This window comes from Seriola dumerili, unplaced genomic scaffold (genome assembly GCF_002260705.1).
Source record: "Seriola dumerili isolate Sdu_G_001 unplaced genomic scaffold, Sdu_1.0 BDQW01000301.1, whole genome shotgun sequence".
Taxonomy (NCBI): domain Eukaryota; kingdom Metazoa; phylum Chordata; class Actinopteri; order Carangiformes; family Carangidae; genus Seriola; species Seriola dumerili.
Window position 1 is genome coordinate 2774129 of NW_019174556.1, and position 23121 is coordinate 2797249.

The 23121-nt window shown below is 39.1% G+C and overlaps 3 protein-coding genes and 1 non-coding gene across 6 annotated transcripts; 2 read left to right on the forward strand and 2 right to left on the reverse strand.

Moving 5' to 3' along the window:
* Window positions 1-4200: 4200 nt before the first annotated feature.
* Window positions 4201-9174, reverse strand: LOC111231467 (SPARC-like protein 1). Its single transcript, XM_022758569.1, has 10 exons — window positions 9121-9174; window positions 8962-9027; window positions 7766-8869; window positions 7341-7449; window positions 6826-6947; window positions 6620-6740; window positions 6369-6505; window positions 5984-6132; window positions 4585-4733; window positions 4201-4229 (listed from the first exon to the last, which is right to left on the reverse strand). The coding sequence occupies exons 1-10, from the start codon at window positions 9172-9174 to the stop codon at window positions 4201-4203; spliced, it is 2040 nt and encodes a 679-aa protein (XP_022614290.1).
* A 4401-nt stretch (window positions 9175-13575) lies between these two features.
* On the reverse strand, window positions 13576-23111 carry aptx (aprataxin). Of its 3 annotated transcripts, none has more exons than XR_002665497.1 (8): window positions 22922-23111; window positions 21743-21789; window positions 21201-21479; window positions 21019-21078; window positions 20659-20885; window positions 19837-19940; window positions 19036-19739; window positions 13576-13642 (listed from the first exon to the last, which is right to left on the reverse strand). XR_002665497.1 is itself a non-coding variant. In XM_022758496.1 (8 exons), the coding sequence occupies exons 1-8, from the start codon at window positions 23049-23051 to the stop codon at window positions 19060-19062; spliced, it is 918 nt and encodes a 305-aa protein (XP_022614217.1). In that variant the 5' UTR covers window positions 23052-23111; the 3' UTR covers window positions 18610-19059. The 3 variants fall into 3 exon arrangements, 2 of the variants coding, with proteins under 2 accessions (XP_022614217.1, XP_022614216.1); XM_022758496.1 differs by lacking the exon at window positions 13576-13642 and having other exon boundaries at window positions 18610-19076; window positions 19686-19739; XM_022758495.1 differs by lacking the exon at window positions 13576-13642 and having other exon boundaries at window positions 18610-19739.
* On the forward strand, window positions 13592-16570 carry LOC111231401 (dentin sialophosphoprotein-like). The gene is made up of 9 exons (XM_022758477.1): window positions 13592-13664; window positions 13934-13988; window positions 14429-14476; window positions 14841-14894; window positions 15010-15036; window positions 15159-15200; window positions 15572-15613; window positions 15722-15781; window positions 15882-16570. The coding sequence occupies exons 2-9, from the start codon at window positions 13935-13937 to the stop codon at window positions 16407-16409; spliced, it is 855 nt and encodes a 284-aa protein (XP_022614198.1). The 5' UTR covers window positions 13592-13664; window position 13934; the 3' UTR covers window positions 16410-16570.
* Window positions 17375-17448, forward strand: trnai-aau. Its single transcript has one exon. It is a non-coding gene; the product is annotated as a tRNA-Ile (tRNA).
* Window positions 23112-23121: the final 10 nt, after the last annotated feature.

Consider the following 23121-nt stretch of genomic DNA (forward strand, 5'->3'; position numbering starts at 1 on the left):
CACAGAAACAGCCATCTGAATTCAAACAGTTTAGTGAATGGGATGCCAAGTTATGAAATATTTTCTATCAGGGACTAACAAGTCAGTCAACAGGAGAGCACCATCTTGTGGTTGGATTTACAGTGATGGAAACATTTACATCTTCTCTCATAATGCCATGGTTTTATTTTAACTTTGAATTTATTATTATAACCCTGGTTACTGTAATTACTATAAGCATGGTGACATATTGTGGAGCTAACATGAAATCTAAACCCATCCTCATCTATTTTAAACATACGGCTGTCACAGTAACATGCCGTGTAAGTAATTTTCTTTGACTGTAACATTGAACTGAGGTCATCAAAATGACGACCTGGTGGACTGACCTGTGCAAACTGCGGCTGCCCAATGAAGCCTGCCCCACCACCAGCTACCATGGGTGGGTTCAGGCCTCCAGCCATCATCCCCGGGTTAACTCCGTTCATACCAGGCATCATTCCTGCGTTCATGGCTGCCATCATCCTCTGTCTCTGCATGGAGGGAGAAAGAGTGTTTGTTATTAACCATGATCTAATTTGTATTATTGTGCTACTCACGTAGGAATTAGTAGTCTAAGTGTTCCTTACCTTGCCTGCGCTGACCTGCAGTAAGCAAAAAGACAAGATGTTAAATGCACTGCTTTGTATCATAGATAGATAGATAGATAGATAGATAGATAGATAGATAGATAGATAGATAGATAGATAGATACTCACATAGCAGATGGTGACTACAAATGTTGTGAGGAGAAGCTTCATTTTTCAGCCTAAAACCTAAAATCAGAATAGATACATTTTACTTATAAAATCAATATATATCGTATGTTAGTAAGAACATTTCTATTTCTGCATTTTTATTATTTAAAAAAATCTCAATCACACCATACCTTATATTTTTTGTTCTTCCTTCAAACGTTATATGTGCCAAGGAGGACTATACTACTGCTCTCTGATTGTTGAAGACCTTTTATCAGTCCCAGAGATTATTATGAGCCAATTAGAGAGGAGATCACTGACTTGTTGACAAACTGTATTTGTCACCCGTGTGTCATGGCAACTTGTGATACGACATCTTCTTTTTGCTTCAATACGAAATATGCAAAGAAATGTAACGCTGTGAGCTGTCTATTTTCAAAAGACTCCTCAAACCCCCGCTCAGCCGCCTCACATTGTCCTCCATGCAGCTAAGTGACCACGAACAATAACAGAGTGATTCAGTGTCTTGAGGTGGGTTTGTGGAGGTTTGTGGAGGTTTGTGGAGGTTTCTGGAGGTTCCTGGAGGTTTCTGGAAACCACTGAATTGAAAAAACCAGTAAGAGCCATCTAAATGTTGCGGGTTGGGGTCACAAGAAGCAAACAACTGACATCATCATCATCATCAAGAGCTTTTGTTCACGTGTGCACACTTAAATTCGATGAAACATTTTACCCGGCAAGCGGCACACTGTTTGTGACTTCAGGAAGACAGCAATGTGAGAATGTCAATTTGTGATTTGATTTATGTGTGGACTTGTAAATGCCGTGTTTCCTGCTGCTGTAATTGAAGGGAAATTTAAGTTAAAGGTTGAAGCCCAGCTGTAATTTATGAGTTTTGTTTGTCTCAAGCTGAATTTTCACTTGCCCCAGCCCTAAAATAACAACTTATATCATACAACCAACTCAACCCCCGATTAGCACGACACCAGACGTCTTTTAATTTGTAAAATCCTCTGCTGTTACTGATGGGCAGCAACAGTCACTGTATCTGTCATATTTCATCAGCACATTTTCTTATGTTGTTTGGAGCCATTACATTCATTCCCGCTGTGGTTGTCTGGGTATGTTGTCACTTACTGAGGCTGTCTGGGAAAAGGTTTTCCTGCTGCTGACTGGGCAGACCAGGTAAACATCCTCTGAAGTCTGGTCTAGAGCTTTATACTAATTACACACTGTCATGCAGTTCCAATTAAGACAAATTTTCTTCCTGTTTTTCAGTTTAATGCCAAGACTAATGGCATTTCCTAATAACATTATGTAAATTTGAGATTGAGATTTAAGATTATATAGAGGAGTTTGGTTTTTTTTTTCTTTATGTCACAAGCTTTATATAAAAAGAAGTTCTGCCATGGTGTAAGTGGTAGGATGTTTTTTCATATTCAGACACCAGAATCCCCATGTTGTAACCAACGTACTGTAAATATAAATTTATACATATTTGTACCAGTCTGTGACACAAAAACAACAACTGCCATCAGAGGAGCCACACCCATGACACTGGGTGTTTTGCACAAGCACACTTTGACGGACATATTATGAGCTCTAGATGATGTAAAATCAAATGTGTATTGTGATAATATATTGGAATAAAAATTCAACAGCATCAACAAGTGACTTCAATCATTTATTGGCCATTAGTTATTATGACAGTGATTTATAAAATTAACATAGAACATAGAAGTGAGACAGGATGAGGACATAAGGACGAATCATCATGAGATGTATGCGATGACTGACAGCTGTGTGGTCTCATTTCGCTTGCTTCTCCTCCATCTCCATCCCAGAGCAGTCTTCCTCCTCCTCATCTGCCATCACCTTCATCACCGGAGACTGTGTCCTCCTGAGGCGAGCTGCCGCTGAACGCAGAAACCTCCCTCTGCCGGCTGCAGTCCGACCAGCAGCAGCGCCGGGCTGTTGCTGGTGGTTCAGCCCAGCCCTGGAGACCAGCTGCACTTGGCCTGGAGTCAGCACGGCTCCCTGCGGGTCTCCTCCGGCATTCCTCTGGGAGAGCACAGCAAACAGCGTGACCGGCCCACCTCTGACAGCCTGAGCCACCTGCCCCTGTGGATTCACATCGGCTCCGCCTGTCTGCCCCACAAGAAGTGCCCCACTGGGTTGGAGAGCTCCAATGGGAATAAGCTGCTGTAGGGGTGCCTGACCTATTTGGTTCCCGACCGGCTGGATAAAAAATGACCCACCAAGTTGGACTAAATGTGCTACAAGCGGTTCACCATTCAGCGGGACTCCATTTTGAGCCCCAGAATTGACATTGTTGCCAGCTGCTGCGCCCCCATTATTATTGACTCTCCCGTTAGCAAGTGCCTCAGCACTCCCTGAAGACACACCACCCTCCACCACAACAGCCAAGGTCTGAAAGATGACCCACAGTATACAGAACATGTTTTATCTCAGTGACAGCAGATAGTCGCCAGGTGAAGTACTGCTTCTCCCTTCACTTATATAGAGAGCATCAGAATCCGTGATCACCGAGAAAGGTCCAATCAGAGCCCTGCGCTTCATCTCAAAACAACAAGTCACTATAATCATCATGACCATGCTGCAGGCTATTTTTTGCTTTGTTTCCCTGCAGTGCCATTATTCGGGATTATGTGGCAAACCCAAACCAGGTATCAGTGACTTGCATTCTCATAACCATTGTTGCAGAGGTCGTATTTTCATGTCATGGTGGCATCAGGAACACTGACCCTACAGATACAACATGATATTAGAGCATAAAACTGATGCGTCCCAGGTGCCTTTTGGGGTCGACTGGGATTCACCAATATGAAGCCATAACTTTATTTCAGGACTGTAAAGAAACACAAGCCATCATTAACAACAGGGTGATATTGTGAAGACCATTGCCGTCCATAAAGCTTTAATTAGAGCTGCAATGAAACATAAGATGTACACACAAACATTTACATAATTTGAAACTAAATTAAGCAACACAGTTATTGAATTACATTTACTACATTTATTTTGATTCAAATAGTAATCCCGCACTAAACCACTCTAACATACAAACCACAGTTCTTCTGAGGCTTCGTACCTATACTGCACAATGCCTTTTCTACTGTTGAGCTGTTGTAAACTTTTCCCCAGGTTGGAATGCATTAGAAAACATAACTCTTTCTTATATTCTAATAAAAACAATTCTAGCAGTTTAGTCTAAATTACAGAACGAAGATCCAAATGTCCGAGCTTAGCCTGACACGAAATAACAGCACTGACCACCAACACTTGTCCTTTATATAGCAGGAGGTAAAATGAGTTTCTTACACCTGTACTTGTCAGAGTGTCTTGTAACTTTTGACATGACAAAGTAACAGGAGCCAAAGGCTTCACGGAGGCCTCCATCTCAAGCTGCAATGTTGGAGCAGCTTCCACAAGCTTGTGCAGTAGATGAGGCACAAAATGAAGCTCAGAAAAGCAGGTTGACATCCATATCCTCTGTGGAGAGAATGAATACATGGAAATTAAGGTACATTATTACTGAAAGTAGGTAGAAATGGAAAAGGGGTTTGAAACAGCATATATACTGATTTCTCCTCTTTGCTATTTGTTTAATAGAGACACTAAAAATGGTGGTTGATTAATTAACTAACTGCCTGTGAAATCATCATATTCTGAGTGTTGAATGTGAAATTTTATATGAATATATTCAGATTTGAGAGTCACAGTTTTAAAACCTCTCCTGGCTCTCCTGGTGATCATACTGCACTTCCTCACAAATATAATGACTTTGTATTCGTCACATTTCTGAAGTATCAGTATGTTTCAGTGAATGACGTGCTACTGTTCTCACCATTCCTGATACCAAAACAGGAAGTCCACTCCTTAAAGGACACCTGCTTGTCCTTGTCAGCGTCACACTCTTGGAAGAAGCGGGAGGTGCAGTGCTCCATCGGCACCAGAGGGACCCTGAGCGGGGCCAGCTCTGAGTGGGTCAGCAATCTGCAGAGAACGGACCACCATCAGGTTTTCATCATTGTGAGCATCTAATGTTTGCACATTATAATCAAACACTTGTGTTTTATGATATACCCAGCCAGCACTGGTGGGGGTTTGTTTAATATTTGACGTTAGCCAACCCTTAATTCTACCTCCAATAACATGGAGGAACTCCAGCTCCAGAGCCCCAGAAAAAATCCAGATTGGAAATATACTTTCTTTGCACACGTTAGAATTTAGTTTGATTGCTCACTGATATTATGTGATATATTAAATTCCATGAAATAATGTATGTGACTCAAATTCCTGTGAGCTGAAGAAAAAACAATGACCAGGAGTTCAGATGTCTCAGGAAGGAGTATTTACTGAAAGCCGTGGAGATAATGATGAGCAGTGCAATGACAACGAGTGGACCGTAGTAGTGCCACACCAAGTTCTGAAAATGTCTTGTCTGACTGTGGGTATATAATACTAGGTATCACATGGTTGCAACATTTTACCACACCTTACTCCATATAAGGTGAAACTTTATCCTAAACAATAATGTGTGAAAATGCTATTGGTCCCCAAAATCTGCATTGTCACATGTTCTTACCTACTTAATATTACATGGGCCTTGTTCTTTTCCCTACTTAGCTCATCCTGGACACTAACTTGATTTCTCAAAGTTTAGGCTATCCTCCTACCTCCTTATCTATAAGACCTTGGTTACCCTAGCAATGGAGGAGATATGAGTCTCCAGCTGTCCACTATCAGTCATAATGGCATCCAAACAGTAAGCTACTGTATAACACAGTGAGAGTCATTACGGCCTGTGCCCTGGGCACGCAGGTGAGGTTTAGAAAAACAAGATGAACACTGGAGTGAGAACCAAGAATTTTATCTCAAAGGTATGTCAACATGTCCTGTGAATATTTCTCTATTACGGTCATAATTGGTGTTAGGGTTATTGATGAATAAGTTACTAACCCAGCTATCCACTAAAATCATCAGAATAAGTTTCATTGGAGATTTTGCTGTCTCCTTAACATTTCATTTTTTTTCTTACTCAGATTAAAACATCACGCTATCAGCAACAGTGTATACTAATTATTCTATGACCATTTTTGGATGTAATATAATGTGTTATATAATTTCATTGTAATTCCATTATTTACATATTATATTTTATACCGTGCACCTTGTGATATAAAATGTGTGATTGGCCTCACTAAATATAACTGTAAACACAGATGATGAAGAGGAGGATTTACCTGTCAGAGGGGTGTTGGTCCAGTTGAGCAAACTGCCAGTGCACTGGGTAGATGTACATGTTGTAGTTCTTCTCAAAGTCTTGTGCAAGAAGCTCAACAGAGTGATCTCCAGCATGAAGACGCCGCTCACTCTCAAAGATTTTCTTCACCTACAGAACACAGCACACCACAGTTTGCTTGCCTTTCGTTACCTAAAACACTGAATGTTTCCTTTTCCCAAAGGTGCTTTGTTATTTTCTGACTGACTGATACAAATAACACAACAAACTGCAGCGAAATTAGTATATTTACTTGCAACTTGTGGAAAATGTACATTTCCTAAGATTAAGATTGAAATAGATCAATTCTAAGAAGCCGGAGAAACGGAAACAGCACTGTGTCTTACTCTAAAACGCTGTTTCGGAGTGAGGAAGCCAGGGGACATGGAGTCATGCTCATAGAGCTGCAGCAGCACATTTTTCAGCCAATCCCTCATTCGTAGAGGGAACTGGACCAGCTCAGCGTCCACGCATGGAGGTATTACTGCGAGACAGAAGAGCAGAGAGGGGGAAAGAGCACAGTCAAATTGTTTTCTCCTGCACCACACTAGAATGTTGTAGCTCAAATCACAAAGTCTGTACAGTGGTTAATGCTCACGTTTGCACGGCCCGGTATAGTCCAGATGAAGTCTGTGCCCTCTCTTGGTGCCCTCCAGGTTGCATTTAGTAGCAAAGAGTTCGCACGACGTGTCATATGTTTTGTTGTCTGTCCCACAAACCTAAATGGGACATAAATGCGACGATCAGAAGCAAAACAGTGGAGGAACGTTCCAGCTTAGCCATCTACGGGTTATGCATACGTACGTGATCAAACTCATTCACGCTGGAAGGACATTGTGACGGTTCCTGACACACACAGCCCGGCTTATTGTCTGCATCGAGTTTACATGTCTTCCCACGTTTGCAGCGGAAATCGTCGCATGGATCTGGAAGAAAAGACAAACACTGCAATAACCTTTGACCTATACTTTATCTCAATTTTAAAAGCAGGGTTATAAATGGTCTATTTTCCCGGCTGGTCTGGTTTTGTTTCTCAGTGTGAGGACTTGAAACCAACGGGCTCTAACCACTACACGCCATCCCCTACATTCCACTGCCATTTGAGTTTGTACAGTGATTAAAATCAACGTGATCTCCCTTATTCACTCCTTAAGCCTGCAGAGCTGTGTTTTGGTAGTGACCGTGAAGCAGGGTGGCACTATTCATGTGGAAGTTTCAGCAAAATGACCCAGTCAGCAGATTCCCATTTGAGACTGTTGGGATAGTGCATTTGTCTAGAATGGTGAACGGTGAGTGGTGCGGCTGCTGAATTAACCAACCAGCAGGGGCCTCTGGGTGATGTATGCTTCCACCAAGAGAGGGCCTGGAGCTGGGGTAGAGATCCACTGTGGCTCTTATCTGCACTGGATTCATTCCGACCAAAGGACCCTGGAAATGTACACAAGGAGTCAATGTTTCAACCCCTCATTTATGCCATCACATCAGCCAAAAACAGCTGCTTGCTGCACGAAGACATTGAAGAGAGCTGTGAGAATGAAAAGTTAAAGTTGCAGACAACCAGCCAAAAAAAAAAAAATCAGCTAAAGAGGCGCTATCATGCTCCGTAGACTGATAGTTCTCCGCAGGTTCATTATTACGAGTGACCTCTTTCACACGCAAGTAGTTATGTCATCCATTGTTAATATAAGTATATTGATTATAGCTGCTTTAATTAAGACACATGTGCAAATTAGGTATCATTTACCCATTTTCCGGCCCTTCTCCTCTTTGCCTTGTGCACTGTATTGTCAATACTGCTGCTCTCAGACTCCTGAGGATCCTGGTGGCTCAGTTCTTGTCCGGACTGTGTTTCCTCTCTCTGTGGAGAGTGCTTCCTTGCCCTCTGGTTCTTCTTCTGCTTCCTTGTCTTTCCCTTGGTGTGACTTCCACTGTCATTCTTACTTTTCTCTTCCTCCTTCCCAGTCACTCGGGACCCTGATTCACTGCTCTTTGGCTCCTGAGGCTCCACGTCCTGATCCATCTCTTTAGATTTAGCTTGTGAATCTTTGTCATTTCTGCCTTCTTGCAGCTTGTCCTGATCAAACAACTCCTCGCTGTCCGCTGCCTCAGTGTTTTGTATGTCTTGGTCATAGTCCTCGTCTAAGATGGGTAGTTCTTTCTCACTGACTTCTTTCTCTTTAACATCTGGAACATCTGCTTTTGAAAGGGGCTGGGCGTCATCAACGTGGTGTTTTAGCTTCGCTGACATCATCTGCAGAGGTTGTAAGATGCCACTATCAGCAGCGTAGTCAAGATCCACTGGGATATCTGACTCTGTGCTGCCTTCTGGTTCCTCTAGCAGCGCGACTTGCTTTTCTCTGTCGGCCATTTTGCTAACAGACTCTTCCCTCTTGCCCTTATGGGACATCTTCTCCACCTCCTCCTGGACTTCATCTTCCACACTCTCCTCCTTCATCTCCCCCTCTTCTTTCCCATCTTCCTCCAATTCCAAGTTGTCCTCCAGTTTCTTCTCCTCCCCCTCAGCTTCCTCATCCTCTCTGATCTCACCAGCTTCACTAGACTCCACCTTGCCTTTTTCTGCCTCCAATTCTTCTTCCTCCAGCTCTCTTTCTTCCACTTCTTCCTCCTCTGCCTCCTTCTTCAGGAGGTCTACCAGCTCCTCCTCACTCAACAGGACTGCAGTGCTTTTATCTCTCCTTTCAGCCACCTTAAACGCTCCATCCTCCTTGTTGGCATTAGCATTGCCCTCGGAGCTCAGCTCTTCATCTTCCTGCTCCTGGCTCCTGGCCTCCAAAGTGACTAAAGTGGGTGAGACCTGTGGCTTGTTGGCCTCCTCTGTGATAACGTCCTTAACCGGGAAGGAGAAAAAATGTTTATTTGAAGTATGAAATTATCTCATTCAAATAAAACTTTTCAAAAAAATTTAGAGTCACATTTTACCTTTTCTTTGGCTGTGTGTGAAGTCTTGTGCAATCCATGATGTTTTCCATGAGGTTTACTTTTAACCTGGACATAAGAGGAATCATTAGTAATGATCACCTTTTTAGTGAATACCAAAACTGCAATAAGCAAATAATTAATGATAGCATTGCTACTCACAGACAGGGCAAGTGTTGCTGCCAGTAAGCAAAGGAAAACTAAGCAGGCCCTCATACCTGAAACATTGAAATTAATAGTTTAAACACTGGACAGAAATAGAAATTGATTAAATGTAATTTACATTATTGTGAAGTACTGCAAAACTGAACATCAGAAAAATACAGACCATAAACAATCAATACATTATATCTTGATTTCTAACTGGTCACAACAAAGACATGAACTTGGCAGATCGTTCAAAGTTAAAACAGATGAGTGCATCTGTATGCACGCCAACACAAGCGGAGCTGCGGGATTGGTCTCCACTGTTGTCACGGTAACAGGCCTCTGAGATGCGCCTCTCTCTCAAAAGTCACATTCAGAGCTAAAGTAAACATCAGAAGCTACCAGACTGGAAAAAGTTGACTAAGTCCACAAACTTTTTGTCTCTCTGGACGGAAACAAAACAGACATTAGTGGGCCTGTCCAGTGGAACAATAGCCCTGTGGTTCAGCCCAGTACAGTCCAAATACCCCAGGAGGGGTGTGTGTATGAAAATCCACTGAAAGCAATAAACTGTTCAATACTAATTAATTTGATCTTTATGAGGTGAGGTTGCAAAGTACACATACAGACTTTTCATTTTGAATTCAATACCCATGTTACATGACAGTCTTTAATGTATCTCTTACACAATTTTACAGCATATGTAATTTATTTGATTTATTTGAAGATATTTTAAAACTCTATAAAATACTTTCATATAGATGATAAACAACATTTCAGTTTCGCTGTACTTCATACAGTATATTGGTACATGATAGTATAAACAGTATAATAATATGCACTGCACTATCTCTGCATATATACAAAAATAACCCAGTCATCACTGTTAATTCAGAGCATCAAAGCAAAAACATCCCCAAAGAGACTAAAGTATAACCAAGCCAGGAGTCACTGCATACACCATAAAACAAGTTGAACTGTAAACTAGTTAGTTCATAAGATAAGGCATACACACACACACACACATCTCCGTGTGGTCACTATGATATGTCAAAACTATGTAAAAGTCTCAGTAATTGGGATTTTACCTGAGGCTGGCAGTTGCAAGAGAAAGTAGAATCCAGCACAAACACCAGTATGTGCCTGTGTTGAACCTGTGAAGATGTCCTTTTGTATTCAAGACAACGCTCACACTGTCCACACAAACTGGCATGCATGCACACACACACATGCAGATAACACACACACACACAAAGAGAGAGAGAGAGTTTTTTCTCGCGCTTTTTCTAACTTTGGGAGGGTCTTTCGGCTACAAAGGGAGGGAGAGGCAGCGCTCCCACACTGAACTTCATTTGATGCCCTGCCTCAAAAAAAAAAAAAAAAACTGCAATGTCCATGTTTTTCAGAAAGAGTCATGAAAATGTGAGGGGAAAAAACAGCATCTGACAGGTTTAAATAAAGTGTTTCATTGTTGATAAAGGCGTTATAACACATAAACATATGATAAATTCATGCATGAAATGTTTTCTTTTTTGTTGTTTTTGAACATTTGGAGTTTATTCTGTGTCGGTTGTTCATGACAGAATAAAACCAGACCAAACCAGGTTTCATGACAGATTTAATGCTTAATTTAGGCCACTAGATGTCACTCTATCACAAGTCTGTGTTTCTGAAGCCACTACAAAATCTATGAGTAACAACATCCCTCACTTGTAAGTCGCTTTGGATAAAAGAATATTCCAAATGACTCAATGCAATGTAATGTAACATACCAAGTATTTGTCCACAGCATCTATTGGACAATAATATTTCATATATTTTCATCCACTGGCCATGACAGCAGCCCAGATTGTAAAAGTTATAGTAGTTCACATTTGCACAATTTGTCTTAAATTTTTCTCATTATAATAGATTATTACTCATTTGACAAAGCACTTTCACCTTAGGGGCCACTGAGTGGCTGGAGCCTCTGGAGCTTTCAATCATATTACATGATCTTCACCAGCAGCTGGAGTTTGCCCCAGTTGTAATGGAAATGCAGGTGTTCACTATAAGGACTCATGCATGTTGGCTTCAAAGTTGCACCACAGAGTTCACCTTTACCCATAATCCACCATCAACAGGCATATCCCATTCATCACCAGGCTTAATAACACAAATACATACTACAGTATTACATATTACATATACTGAAATAGAGAGGGCATACTTTATTAAGTTATACTTCTCATATACCATACTGAAACAATACTGGACAAGTTGGAAATGAGCTGTCACTCAGAATAGGTATTAAAAGCAAATGTATTGATAGTTAAGTATGCATTTCTTACCAACTCTCACAATAAACTTCTCCCATCTTTCAAGATTTTTGAAGATCACTTTTGTGTTCAATATATCCTTACAAATTAACATTTGAGAAACACTCTGCGTAGATTGATATTCAATGTAAACAGTAACCAAGGTCTTACAGATAGGGAGGTAGTATGATAGTCTAAACTTAGAGAATGTTTTCCAAATCTAGTTGTTGTCAAGGATGAACTAAGTAGGGAAAAGAACAGGAAACATGTAATAAGTGGGTGAGAACATGTGACAATGCAGATTTTGGTGACCAATAGCATCTTCACACATTATTGTTTAGGATTAAGTTTCACCTAATATGGTGTAAGATGCGGTCAAATGTTGCAACCATGTGATACCTGGGATTATATACCCACAGTCAGACATCTTGAGAACTTTCAGCTTTCAATAAAGCCCGAGACATCTGAACCTACATGATGTGGCTTCAGTGGCGGTTCTAGCTTGTATGGTGACCTGGGCAAATACCCCCTTCAGCCCCACGGTCCCACCTATAACAACAGACACACAAACTGTTACTTTTTATTAAACAAATTTGTTTAATAAAATATGATAAAATAAAATCTAATAAATAAGATAGGTGTTGAAGACATTTCTGAAAATATCTGGTGGTGGTGTGCAGACTAGTTCATTATTCTTCATTTCACAGTATATTGAATGAATATGCCCGCTCTCATCCACATGGTGACATGGCATCATTGACATGATGTGCAAATGTAACTTTTCTTTTTTTTCGAGCGCCCCTGACAAAATGACGCCCTGGGTGGCTGTCCATGTCGCCCATATCTAAATCTGCCATTGTGTGGCTTCTAGAAATATCAGAAGGTTTCCATCATTGTTTACTAGTCAGTATTATTATTACAGAAACTGTCGCTTTACTGATACAGGTTATAGAAGTCAATAATCAAGCAAAAAATATTTACAACCTAGAGTGAAACCTTTTAATCTCTCCTTTAAGTACCAGTGTCCTGAACTTGTTCGTGTTCGCTCCATTACCAGTTGTCCTGCTGTATATATCTATTGGCGTTCAAGAGAAACAACAACAAAGATGCATCAGATGCCCGGCTGAAAGGGTTAATACATCATAAAAACTTAAGTAACCTCTGGGTGAACGTGCGGACATCGCTAACTGCCGACCTGTGTGCCTCAACAAGCATCAATCATCGTCTCCTCACTCCTCCCTTTCCTAAAGCAGGACCTTACAACAACTGGTAGCTGTGGTTTTGGCGAACAGCTCCAGACTGGTGAACATCCAGTCTAATTACATGTTTCTTATGCATGGTTTGAATCCAGAGTGAGGTTAAACAAGGAATTCTGTAACCTTATTTTGGGCCTGACCATATAAGGACATCCAGGAAACAATTATGAGCCTCAGGAAGGAAATATATAAGTCTTTATTTAGGCTGTCTACTGTACATGCTCTATTTCCTACAACGTCTATTTCAAATAACATCATGTAACAGTGAGGACACTATCGTTTTTTTAGTTAAGTGTATCATGAGCGTATTAAGCCTCTACATGTACGTGTGACTCAAGTTATGTCACAAGTTTAACCCTCCTATTAGAAAAATGTCAGAAGGTTCATTTTTTTCTTTTTCCAGACAAGTATTTTGAATCTACCCTTGAGCAAGGCACTCATGTGTTCCTTGTAATTTATTATAAAGCAACAATAAAAATATCAAAAAAAATACTATTGGGTGACTAGATAGTAAATAAAAAAGACACAAATTTCACCGGAAACAAGCATGAAACCGTCTGTCCCTCCTTTCCACTCTGAGTGGGTGAGTTTGTTTTTTCAACAGGCCACAAACCCTATGGTTTCGTCTGCTCAGCTATATTTCACTTAGGACTTGAGAGGGGGTGGAGAAAATATAGTGACTGAATGTAACAACTCTGTCTGTGTGTGTGTGTGTTTGCAGTCATCATCGTGCCAGCGTATGCTTGTTTTGAGCTTGCTCTCCGGAAACAAATAAACCTTCGCGTGTCGACAGGGGAGCAGACATCCGGAAGGAAGTGATGCAATCACCTTAATTGAAGTTACTTATATACAGAGGTTCTTGGAGTTTCCTCCAGCATATCCACACATTGTGCTTTTACTGCCTCAACTGCCAGCTTCCATACGTGGCTCAGAATAGAGACGGGGCTCTCCTGTTTGCTGACAACATCTCTCACAGCTCTGAATCTAACGGACAAAAAAAAAAAAGGTAATTGATCATTATTGGCTGATAATAACATAATGGTGTTTACCATGTTATTCAATTTGTCTACTTTTTCTTAACATGTTTACTTGCTCAAGTGCAATATACCTTTGCTTATACAACACATTAGCTGCTCTATCCACAAACATATTTTGTATTTTTGGATTACTTTTTTTGAAAAATGAATGTATATTTAAGTGTGCTTTTATGTTTGCAAACCAGCTTGCCTCAAATCAAATGAAATCAACACTATTAATTATATCTGTTTGTTACAGAATGAAGGTTACCATAATAACACTTTGCCTGGTTGGAGCAGTTTTTTCCAACCCAGTAAGTATGAAACTCTGAAAATAAAACTTTTAAAACAGGATGTTAAATATGAAACTTATGTAATTTTATGTGTGTTTGGCAACATGTCTAAACTTGAATCTAAAATATCTACATTCTTATTATGTATGGGGTAGAGTTCAAATAACACGTAACAGCAAAGTCTCCATGCTTGAAGATTCAGGTGCTGACATATTGTGGATTTTCTTACATTAACTAATAAAGTCATTACTACAAAGACTCCAGTTACAACCAATAAGTGCTAAATATCACCTTTGTCCTGCAGTGTTTCTTTTACTTAGACATTTGTAAGCTGAGCATTGCCTCCCATTAAGTACCTACAAATCTACATAGATCTTGCGCACCTATAAGATCTACCATCTTGGTAATAATTTCAGCACTTTTCTCACCCCTTATCTTCCTTTGTGTTTCCTTTCTGACAGATTTCATATAATGTCATTTTGGAATCAAGTAAGCTTGAAGCAAACACGGTGAGTGCCATCAGAAATGAATTCCTCTCCTCAAACTCTATCTAATTTGATTCCCGGTGGAGCTGTGCAGTGTTAGACCTCCACACAGTTTACACATAAATCATTTGACTGCAGTAAAAAAAAAAAAAAAGTTGCATTCCTGTGACAGAGTCAGTAGAAAAACTAACAATAGGTGCGGTTACTCGAAGTTTCTCCAGACCTCAAGACACTTCCCATTTCAGAGACTATTGTTTACTGCACTGTATATCTGCACCCATGTATGTATGAATGGATCTTAAATGAAGGTGATGATTGTTGATGCTGCAGTTGAAGGGTATAATTAAATGTACTGTGGTGTTTGCTCACTTTGTTTTTCTTTTTCCAGACTGGAAGTTTGTCTCTTTCACAATCATCTGAAAATAACACCTCAGAGCTTCAGGTACTGTATATGTTCATTCCTGTAATGAGTAAATGATTATTTTCTGATGTAGGAGACTGTAAGCACGAGTGCTGAGCTTCAACTAAACGAATGTGTATTCTTCTTTGTGTTTCAGAGCTCTGAAGAAAATGCCTCAAATCAAGTGAGTCATTTTGTTTTGTCTATCTTCTGACAAGACTCCAGGAGAAAAATCTAATTATTCTGATGTAACTGATCCAGTGGTGTACTGTAGATGTGTCTGATGTTATCTATCTTTGTTTCCAGAGTTCAGAGTCAGAATCATTAGAATCCACATCAGAGGACAAGGTGGGTTGTATCAGCACTCTATTTTACTGTATACTCTTAATTGACTTTCATTTCTTAAATTAATCATGTTATTACTGGGTTAATGACCTTAAATCCATCATATTTTCAGAGTGCAACAGTGCAAATTTACAAAATTGAGAATACTTAATAATAATCATAATACTGAAGTGAAAGATAAATGAAAGGAAAGAAAGAAGAAACGTGTCCTTAGTTTAGAGTAGCCCATTAAGTATTCATTACATTAATAAAACAAAAATAAATACCTTATGTATAGATATGTATACTTGTTGCTTTGTCCATTTGACTGTTATAGAAAATTTGCTTTTTTTTCTAAATCAGTATGTGTCTTTTTCCAAAAACAAAATAAACAGACTTCAGAGGAGAGCAACAGCCAGTCAGATGAGGATGATGGGGTAAGAAATTAAATATTTTACCAAACCAAGATTATTTGCCAAATATTAACATATAGTACAGCATATTTCTGGTCTCCATTGCTCATATTATTCACTGTATTTCCACAGACTGACTTTATGGCTGAAACCAGAGATAACAGCATGGGCAGTGAGGAGAATGTTCGAAAGGTGAGAAAACATTTTACAGACTTGCTTGATTTCAAACATCATGTTTCAAAAGTTGAGATCAAAGTTGAGTAACACTATGCTCTGTTTGTTGTCTGCTCAGAGTTGGGTTCAGGTGTTTGCAAGTGTCACCAAAGTCCTGAGCGCAGAGGACAACAGCAGCACAGAGGTCGAAGGTCAAACAGACCACCTCAGCAAAGAGCTGACAGAGAAACAGCCCAATCAAACCTCCACCAGCACCACTTTCAAACAGAAGACCAACACCACTCAAAGCCAAACAAACCTACTGCTGGTGGAGAACAACACCGACAGCAGTGATACCACCAGCGACAGTGCAGACACCAGTGAGATGACTGGTGTCACCAGTGACAGCAGCGAGAGCACCAGCAGTGAGAGCAATGAGACCAGTGACAGCAGTGACAGCAGTGATGCCAGCAAGAGCACAGAGGATAGTAATGCCAGCGACAGTACGGAGCTGCACCAAATCAAAACCAAAGACTGTGTGAACGGAACTCAGAGCTGTGAAAGTGAAGAGTACTTCTTCCAGGCTGTAGGAGATGACGCCAATTACTCTGTAGACAATTTGATGGTGCCAGATGAGGACGAAAGGGAGTTAAGTCTAAGGAGATGATGACATGCATAGCTTTGTGTTCCCCACTATGAACTACAACACCATTAAATGACCTGCCTGAAGACGTCAGGATGACAGATTTGCTCTTGCCCATCGCTTCTGAATGTTGATTATGGCAATATATGTTACTTGCAGCTGATTGATTCATGTATGTGATTATTATTGTGACGATGATGTAGCATAGCATTTACTTTGTTTTGATAATAATAAACAAATAATATAACCATTGTATTGGGAGCTTGCATGTTTTTATATAATTCGGTAGCAGAGAACAACATAAATACATCTACTGAAATACTTCTCTTATTCAATATTAAATTATTATTATTAAATACTTCTACTTAGCTTGAGTATTTCCAATGTACACTTATTTATACTAATTCTCCACTACATTTTAGAGGGAAATCTTGCACATTTACTGTATTAAATAACTTTGCAGAGTAAGATCTTAATACGAATCACAGTCGAATAGTAGCTTCCAGTATGCAGTATAATGTAGTTCAAATTAGCTGTTTGCATCTATAGCGATAATCCAATAATATAGCCTATATACGTATATGACAACATGCATCTGAATGAGACCATTTTACCTTTGATATTTTAAGCACATTTTGCTGAAAATAAGTCTGTACTTTCAAGTAAAACTGAATGTAAGGCTTTACGTTCCTCTGTGGTATTGACTCTTTTACTCTAGTGCGGTCTGACTCCACCACGTGTGCTTAGCTAAAACAATTAAAAGTTAGCTAGTGGGTGTTTTAAAAGCGGACCGCCTAATACCAATATTACATTATAATTGCCTCCAATTAGCAGGTAAGTAGCTAATTATATTAGCTAGGATAGGTTTTTACTATCGAAGCTTGAATGTTGAACGTGTATGTTAGTTTTGCTACAACCGAAAACTGACAAAACAGACAAAACAACGTTTGAGTTCTAGTTATAAACCATAGTTTCATGCGGCTCATCATGGCCGGTTAGCTCAGTTGGTTAGAGCGCGGTGCTAATAACGCCAAGGTCGCGGGTTCGATCCCCGTACGGGCCAAATCGATCTTTTTAAGTGTAACTATGTCTTTTGTCAAAGGTTTGACATACGTCATCCTGTTTATCCAGTCATTCTTCAGGTTTTAATTTGTCAACATCTGTATATTCACATATTTTCTGTTTCCAAGGTCAGGGATTCACTGTCACTTCTGTTCACCCTTTATCTACATACAGCAGGCTATGTATTATATGTAACATATGCTGTATGCATATATGTGAATTTAATATGTCTGTTAACCATAAGAAAAAGGTGTATAATGATGATTCTGAGCTTTATGTATGATACACATGTGATCAACAGATTATGCTGTCATTGTCCTCCATACAGGGAAGTGGATAAGAATCTGGCTTTGTGACTTTATTTGCATAAATCTGTGTATGGTCTAAAAGTTTGGTCTGGCTTGCTTACCTACACACAACTAGGACACGAGGGTTGTGCAATGTTGTGTTCCCACATGTAGTTCACCTCTGACTCTTAACTGAGTGAGGCGTAAAGAAACTATATGGACCACAAAGTAGAATAAAATAACACTAGTGAAGTGAAGTGAAGTAACTAACGTTCATGAATCTGATACCACAGTGAATGATGTAACTGTATTTGCATGATCAACACTCTGCCAACCATATGAATGTTGATCATGGTTTCAACTCTCCACCCACTTTTGACTTAATTTCATAATAAGAGCTCTCTCTCTGTTCTTCAAAATATCCTGCTCCAAAAATAATAAATGAACACTCAAAGAAACCTGGATGAGAATAAACAGCCTTAATTTATCCTGATAACAGCATGTAAACCTGAATTAGTTATGGCCACATTTCAGCAACAGGGTCCTGAATTTGTAGCCCTGCAAGTATAATAGTGTAGCAGTAGATGGCGACAAACTCCACACTTCATACTGCCTTGTTTACTGAAAGTTCTTGAAGGGCCTGCTAGACCAAATTGGTGTTTTCACTTATTCTGGCTGATTGGACCTCTTCTCAGTTTAAAATTAAGCAGAACTATGCTGGGAATTACATAAAGTTGCCCAACCCTAACAAATAAAACCAAATTAACAAGGGAATGAGGAAAATGTTGATCAAGCACTGTCTGTGAACACCCACACAATTCTCAGAGGGCGACTAGTCAGCAACAGTACATGAAGACACCTGTGTGGGTGGACTATGGGTGTGCAGGGGCTACTCTTTCCTCCTTGTAATATTTAAGACAGATTCAAGCACTGTCTAGTATTATCAGTTTTCGACTGAGCAAGTTTCAGTCATCATTTGGTAATAACATCAGAGAAACCACGGCCCCTTGTTCTGGCACCAAGTTATGTTCTGTATTTTTCTTAACACTGATATTATTAACTGTCTGGTAATGCTCCAACTCTTCTACATGTCTTAAAAACTTTTATTTTTAAAGTTAGCAGCAGATCTGACAGAAACACTACATGCTCCTCCAAACCCACTTGTGTGACAAAATAAGAGATGTGAAATCTCCACAGCATCCCACACTCAGTCACCATGTTTAATTTTTCCAGGCTGGCATCATGTTAAGTCCTTAAAAAGGTTTTTCTATGGAGGCAAGATTTCCCTGGACAAATCTCACCTTTATCTCCAGTTTTGGAAGACCTCAGTTCTGTCTCAGATCTATGGCAGACAGACAATACAGACGGTTTAAAAATAATCTACAACTGCAGCAAATTCACAATGTGATAATTCTGACAGCTTCCCTTTCTCTTTAACATGCACTGAAATTGATCGAAAGCAGGAGACTTACCATATTTTCATTTTAAATAAAAAAAGTTGTTTTTTTTTGTTTGTTTTTTTTTACAAAACAGTTAATACATCTTATTTGAACATGTTTGAAAGTTTAGGAAGAACAGGACTCTCAGGACTTGTGCGATGACATCGAGCATGAATGATATCCATCTTTACAGTGGCCTCTTAAACCTACTGATCAAATGATGAGTTGAAAATACAGCAAAAGCTGTGCATGGACACCGTGTTCCGGTCACATAACTACAATACTCAATGAAACATGTTTTACAAAACTGTAAATCCTAATCAACAGGCAAAAATAATGTCTAATGTGCCAAGAGTCCAATGTTGAAGCCGTGAACATCTGAAGAATTGTTTCTGCTTTGAGGTCACACTCTTATCTGGGAAAGTGAGACTTCAAGTGTTCCTTCAGAGCTGGTATAGTGGGAAGTTCTTTGCGACACATGTGACAGCGGAGAGGTAGTTTCAACAACTCACTGGCGCCTTCTTTCACAGTGACCCTTCCATTTGTGTCAAGCATCTCAATGACGTCTGCAGGTAATAAAAAAAAAGTGCAAGTTTTCAGTGATGGACAAAGTGTACTACTCTTCAGGTTAAAACACCAAAAACAAACAGAATTTACTCTCACCATGAGACTCAATGAAATAGTCAGTTGTGAACGAGTTCCAGTGCTTTTTGTTCTTCAGACAAGGAGAGTCAAAGTCCTGGCTGATCACATGGAGATGAACATGACTGTAAAAGAAGATAAACACAAAATGTGTTGATCTTTTTGTGTCTACATCAAATATACCACAGATACCACAGTTTTATTCAAGACCTCATCAATGCTTTGAAAACTTTTTCCATTGATTACAAATGGTGCATATTTTACATTGCTACCATTTTTCAAAGCTTTTTAGAGTAATGTATTGGGATGATTGACTTATGTGTATGGCATTCGTGAAATGTTTTCAAATCACTGTATTTTCTCTACTTTTACCACCAAACAGCAGTAAAGTGTTAAGTTTAGTATCACAACCACTACAGACACAAGGATGAAACTATGTCTTAACAATGGGTGTGTGTGACATGCTTTTGCTGCATAGTCTAATGTAAGGCATGCTTATTTGTACAGCACATTTCACAAAGACAATTTAATGTTATATATAATGCACGAACCAAGCAGGAAATACAGAATAAAACATTACAGCATTTAATTTAGACAATTAAAAAGGTCAGAAACCTCTTAAAGGAGAAGATAAAAATAAAAAAAACAATATTACACAGGTAAAGATAAGTGCAAGGTGGATAATGATAAAATATTTAAGGTTCAGTCAAAGGCAGCAGAGAACATAAAGTGGACCCACAGCAAACTACAGTTGTTTTAGAAAATATCTGGCAACAATGTCAAATATACATTATTTATATGATCTTTCTATGTAAAAGCAACATTCAAGCATTTATGACTAACCTCATACTTGGGATGGCATGGTACCCTGTGCGGAAATGTAATGAACTAGCGTCGGGGCACTGCTCAATCATCTGGTCAGCAACTTGCTGCATGTGTTTCACCAAGTCGCAGTGCTCCTCACGCAAAGCTTTCAGACTGGGAATGGACTGCCACGGGAGGACCAGCCAGTGGTAGCGAGCTTTGGGGTATTTATCTTTAATTACTACGACTTTCTCATCCTTGTATACCTAGAAAAATGGAAACAGTAATATTTAATAGTCAGACATGGTGATAATCAATCATGCAGTCAAAAATCCAGCTATGATCCAATTCAGTAAGCGTCACATCAACTGTAACTTCTTTTATTCCCCCAATAGCTACCTGCATCTTTGGGTCTTGCATTGAAATCTTCAGACCTTGGCTCCAATGTCCAAAAGTTTCCTGCAAGAATTTAGGCAACACATTTTTTTTTTGTATAACATACTCTTACCAGCTCTAAAATAATAAAAATAACATTTTGAATATGTGCACACACGAGTACACACGCACGTCTTTTTTCTTACATTGGTTTTTGTGGCTTCTCCATGGCTGACTGATACTGAGACCTTTTCTGTCTGTTTGGCTGCTTTCATTTTCTGAGCCTCTCTCTGGCTCTCTCTGTCCTCCGAAACAGACTCCCTTGGTCTTTTGGTGCCACCGTGGTTGCCAGTCAGATCCTCCTTGAACTGTACAGTGTATGGATAGAGCTGGTTGACAATATGAAGCTGCTGTCCAGGCTTCATTTTGACTTCATTGCCTGTACCCACAACTGCAGAGTCTATAGAGGTGGGGTTCACACCCAGCTTTGGAATAAAGATGTGGGATGAGACACAGAGTGTTAAATAACTTGTGGAAGACCTTTCACTAATCACTGAAATAAAAACATGAATAAAAAAGAATCAATACCGCAGGCAGATTACACAGAATGCATCCAAAATGTTTAGCAATCGATATTAAAATAGCAGCGAGTACTAAAGGTATCTAATTAAGTTCAACATTAAACTTGATTCATATTATTTCCTTGATTTCACACTGACAAAAATCAATGTTTTTTTATCCATCTTACCTGTTTAACTTTGACATAACCTTTGTTGCATTCTGCTCTCATTTCAACTGGTTGGGGAGGGATAACATTTGCATAGGTTAAAGTTAGTTTTTAATACTTTGGATGTTTTTTTTTTCATTTTTATTATTTTATTTTCAAAATACAGAAATGCATAGACAAATATGAGAACATATTGCATGTTAAAGAAACAAAAAATCAACAGTTTATATGTAATGTTACAATCCCATTATGAAAAAAAAGGAGAGGCTTAGCTTGAAAATAATAATGTATAAGGTATTTGGCTTATGATAAAATTATATGTGCACAGTAAAATTGTTTATCTTCAGTTTTATGTATTCCATGAATAGCACTTTTTAGTGGTATTACTACAATATTAAATAAATTAAATAATTTTTTAAAATCCAAAATAATATATATAAAATATCAGGAAAATGGACCTTGTGAGTGTCACACTACTATATATCAATATTTATAAATTGATGCATTAATATGTAAACAGCATTTTAATGTTGTAGCTGGTGGAGGTGGAGCAGGACTGTGCCTACAGATTATTGTCACACTGATTATTTATTGTATTAAACAATAGAAAATAGTGAAAAATGACTATCACAATTTCACAATTTCATATAGGCCAAGGTGACTTCTTCAACTATCTTGTCGAGCGACATTCCTTAATATTTAACATATTATGTTTTATTATAATGTTTATTTGAATAGTTGTAGATTGAATTTCTGTCAGTTGACAAATCAATGAATTTCACTGCAGCTCTACTAATTTTAACTATTTTGAATACTGCTGACTAGCTTGGTTTGTAACAGGGCATCATGTTTTATAATCCAATAGTATGTCTTGGAAGTTTTAATCTGATAAATAACGAGTGACTAAAGCTGTCAAATAAACGCAGTGGAGTAAGAAGCACAATAATTTCCGCTGGATTGTTGTGGAGTAGAAGCTGCATTAAATGGAAATACTCAAGTAAAGTACAATTACCTCAACTTTGTACTTAGGTCCAGTACTTGTAAATGTACTCATTTACTTTCCACCACTGTCAATGTCAAATTTAAACTTGGTCTTATAAAGCTTAACTGGGTGATTTTTATTTTTTCAGACGTTTACTTTTGATGGAAGGTTTAGAAGTTAAGCTAACTGCTAACACATACAGTGTATCAGTGTATTACCTTGCTGCCGGGAGCACTTTTTGTCTTTAATGGTCGTTTCTGGACCTCGACCCAGGACAACTGTCTGTAAGTGGGGCAGCTGAATAGGTTTATGATTGCCTTCCTCGCTAATAAGCCAGCAAATAGGCATTTTATCATCTTATTTAGCTACTCTTTTGTTTAACAAAACGGTTACAAGCGTCTCACGCTTGTTTTGTTTG

Bases quoted from the DNA above. Each gene is read 5' to 3' on its own strand.
- LOC111231467 (XM_022758569.1), bottom strand. From the start codon at position 9,174: ATGAGGGCCTGCTTAGTTTTCCTTTGCTTACTGGCAGCAACACTTGCC. The intron at 9,028-9,120 runs GTGAGTAGCAAT...TCTTATGTCCAG, and splicing joins CAGCAACACTTGCCCTGTCT to GTTAAAAGTAAACCTCATGG. The intron at 6,948-7,340 runs GTTGGTTAATTC...CTTTTCTTCCAG, and splicing joins TCACCCAGAGGCCCCTGCTG to ATCCATGCGACGATTTCCGC.
- LOC111231401 (XM_022758477.1), top strand. From the start codon at position 13,935: ATGAAGGTTACCATAATAACACTTTGCCTGGTTGGAGCAGTTTTTTCC. The intron at 15,201-15,571 runs GTGGGTTGTATC...CAAAATAAACAG, and splicing joins AATCCACATCAGAGGACAAG to ACTTCAGAGGAGAGCAACAG. The intron at 15,614-15,721 runs GTAAGAAATTAA...GTATTTCCACAG, and splicing joins AGTCAGATGAGGATGATGGG to ACTGACTTTATGGCTGAAAC.
- aptx (XM_022758495.1), bottom strand. From the start codon at position 23,051: ATGCCTATTTGCTGGCTTATTAGCGAGGAAGGCAATCATAAACCTATT. The intron at 21,790-22,921 runs GTAATACACTGA...CTCCCCAACCAG, and splicing joins AAAGTGCTCCCGGCAGCAAG to TTGAAATGAGAGCAGAATGC. The intron at 21,079-21,200 runs GTAAGAAAAAAG...AAATTCTTGCAG, and splicing joins GAGAAGCCACAAAAACCAAT to GAAACTTTTGGACATTGGAG.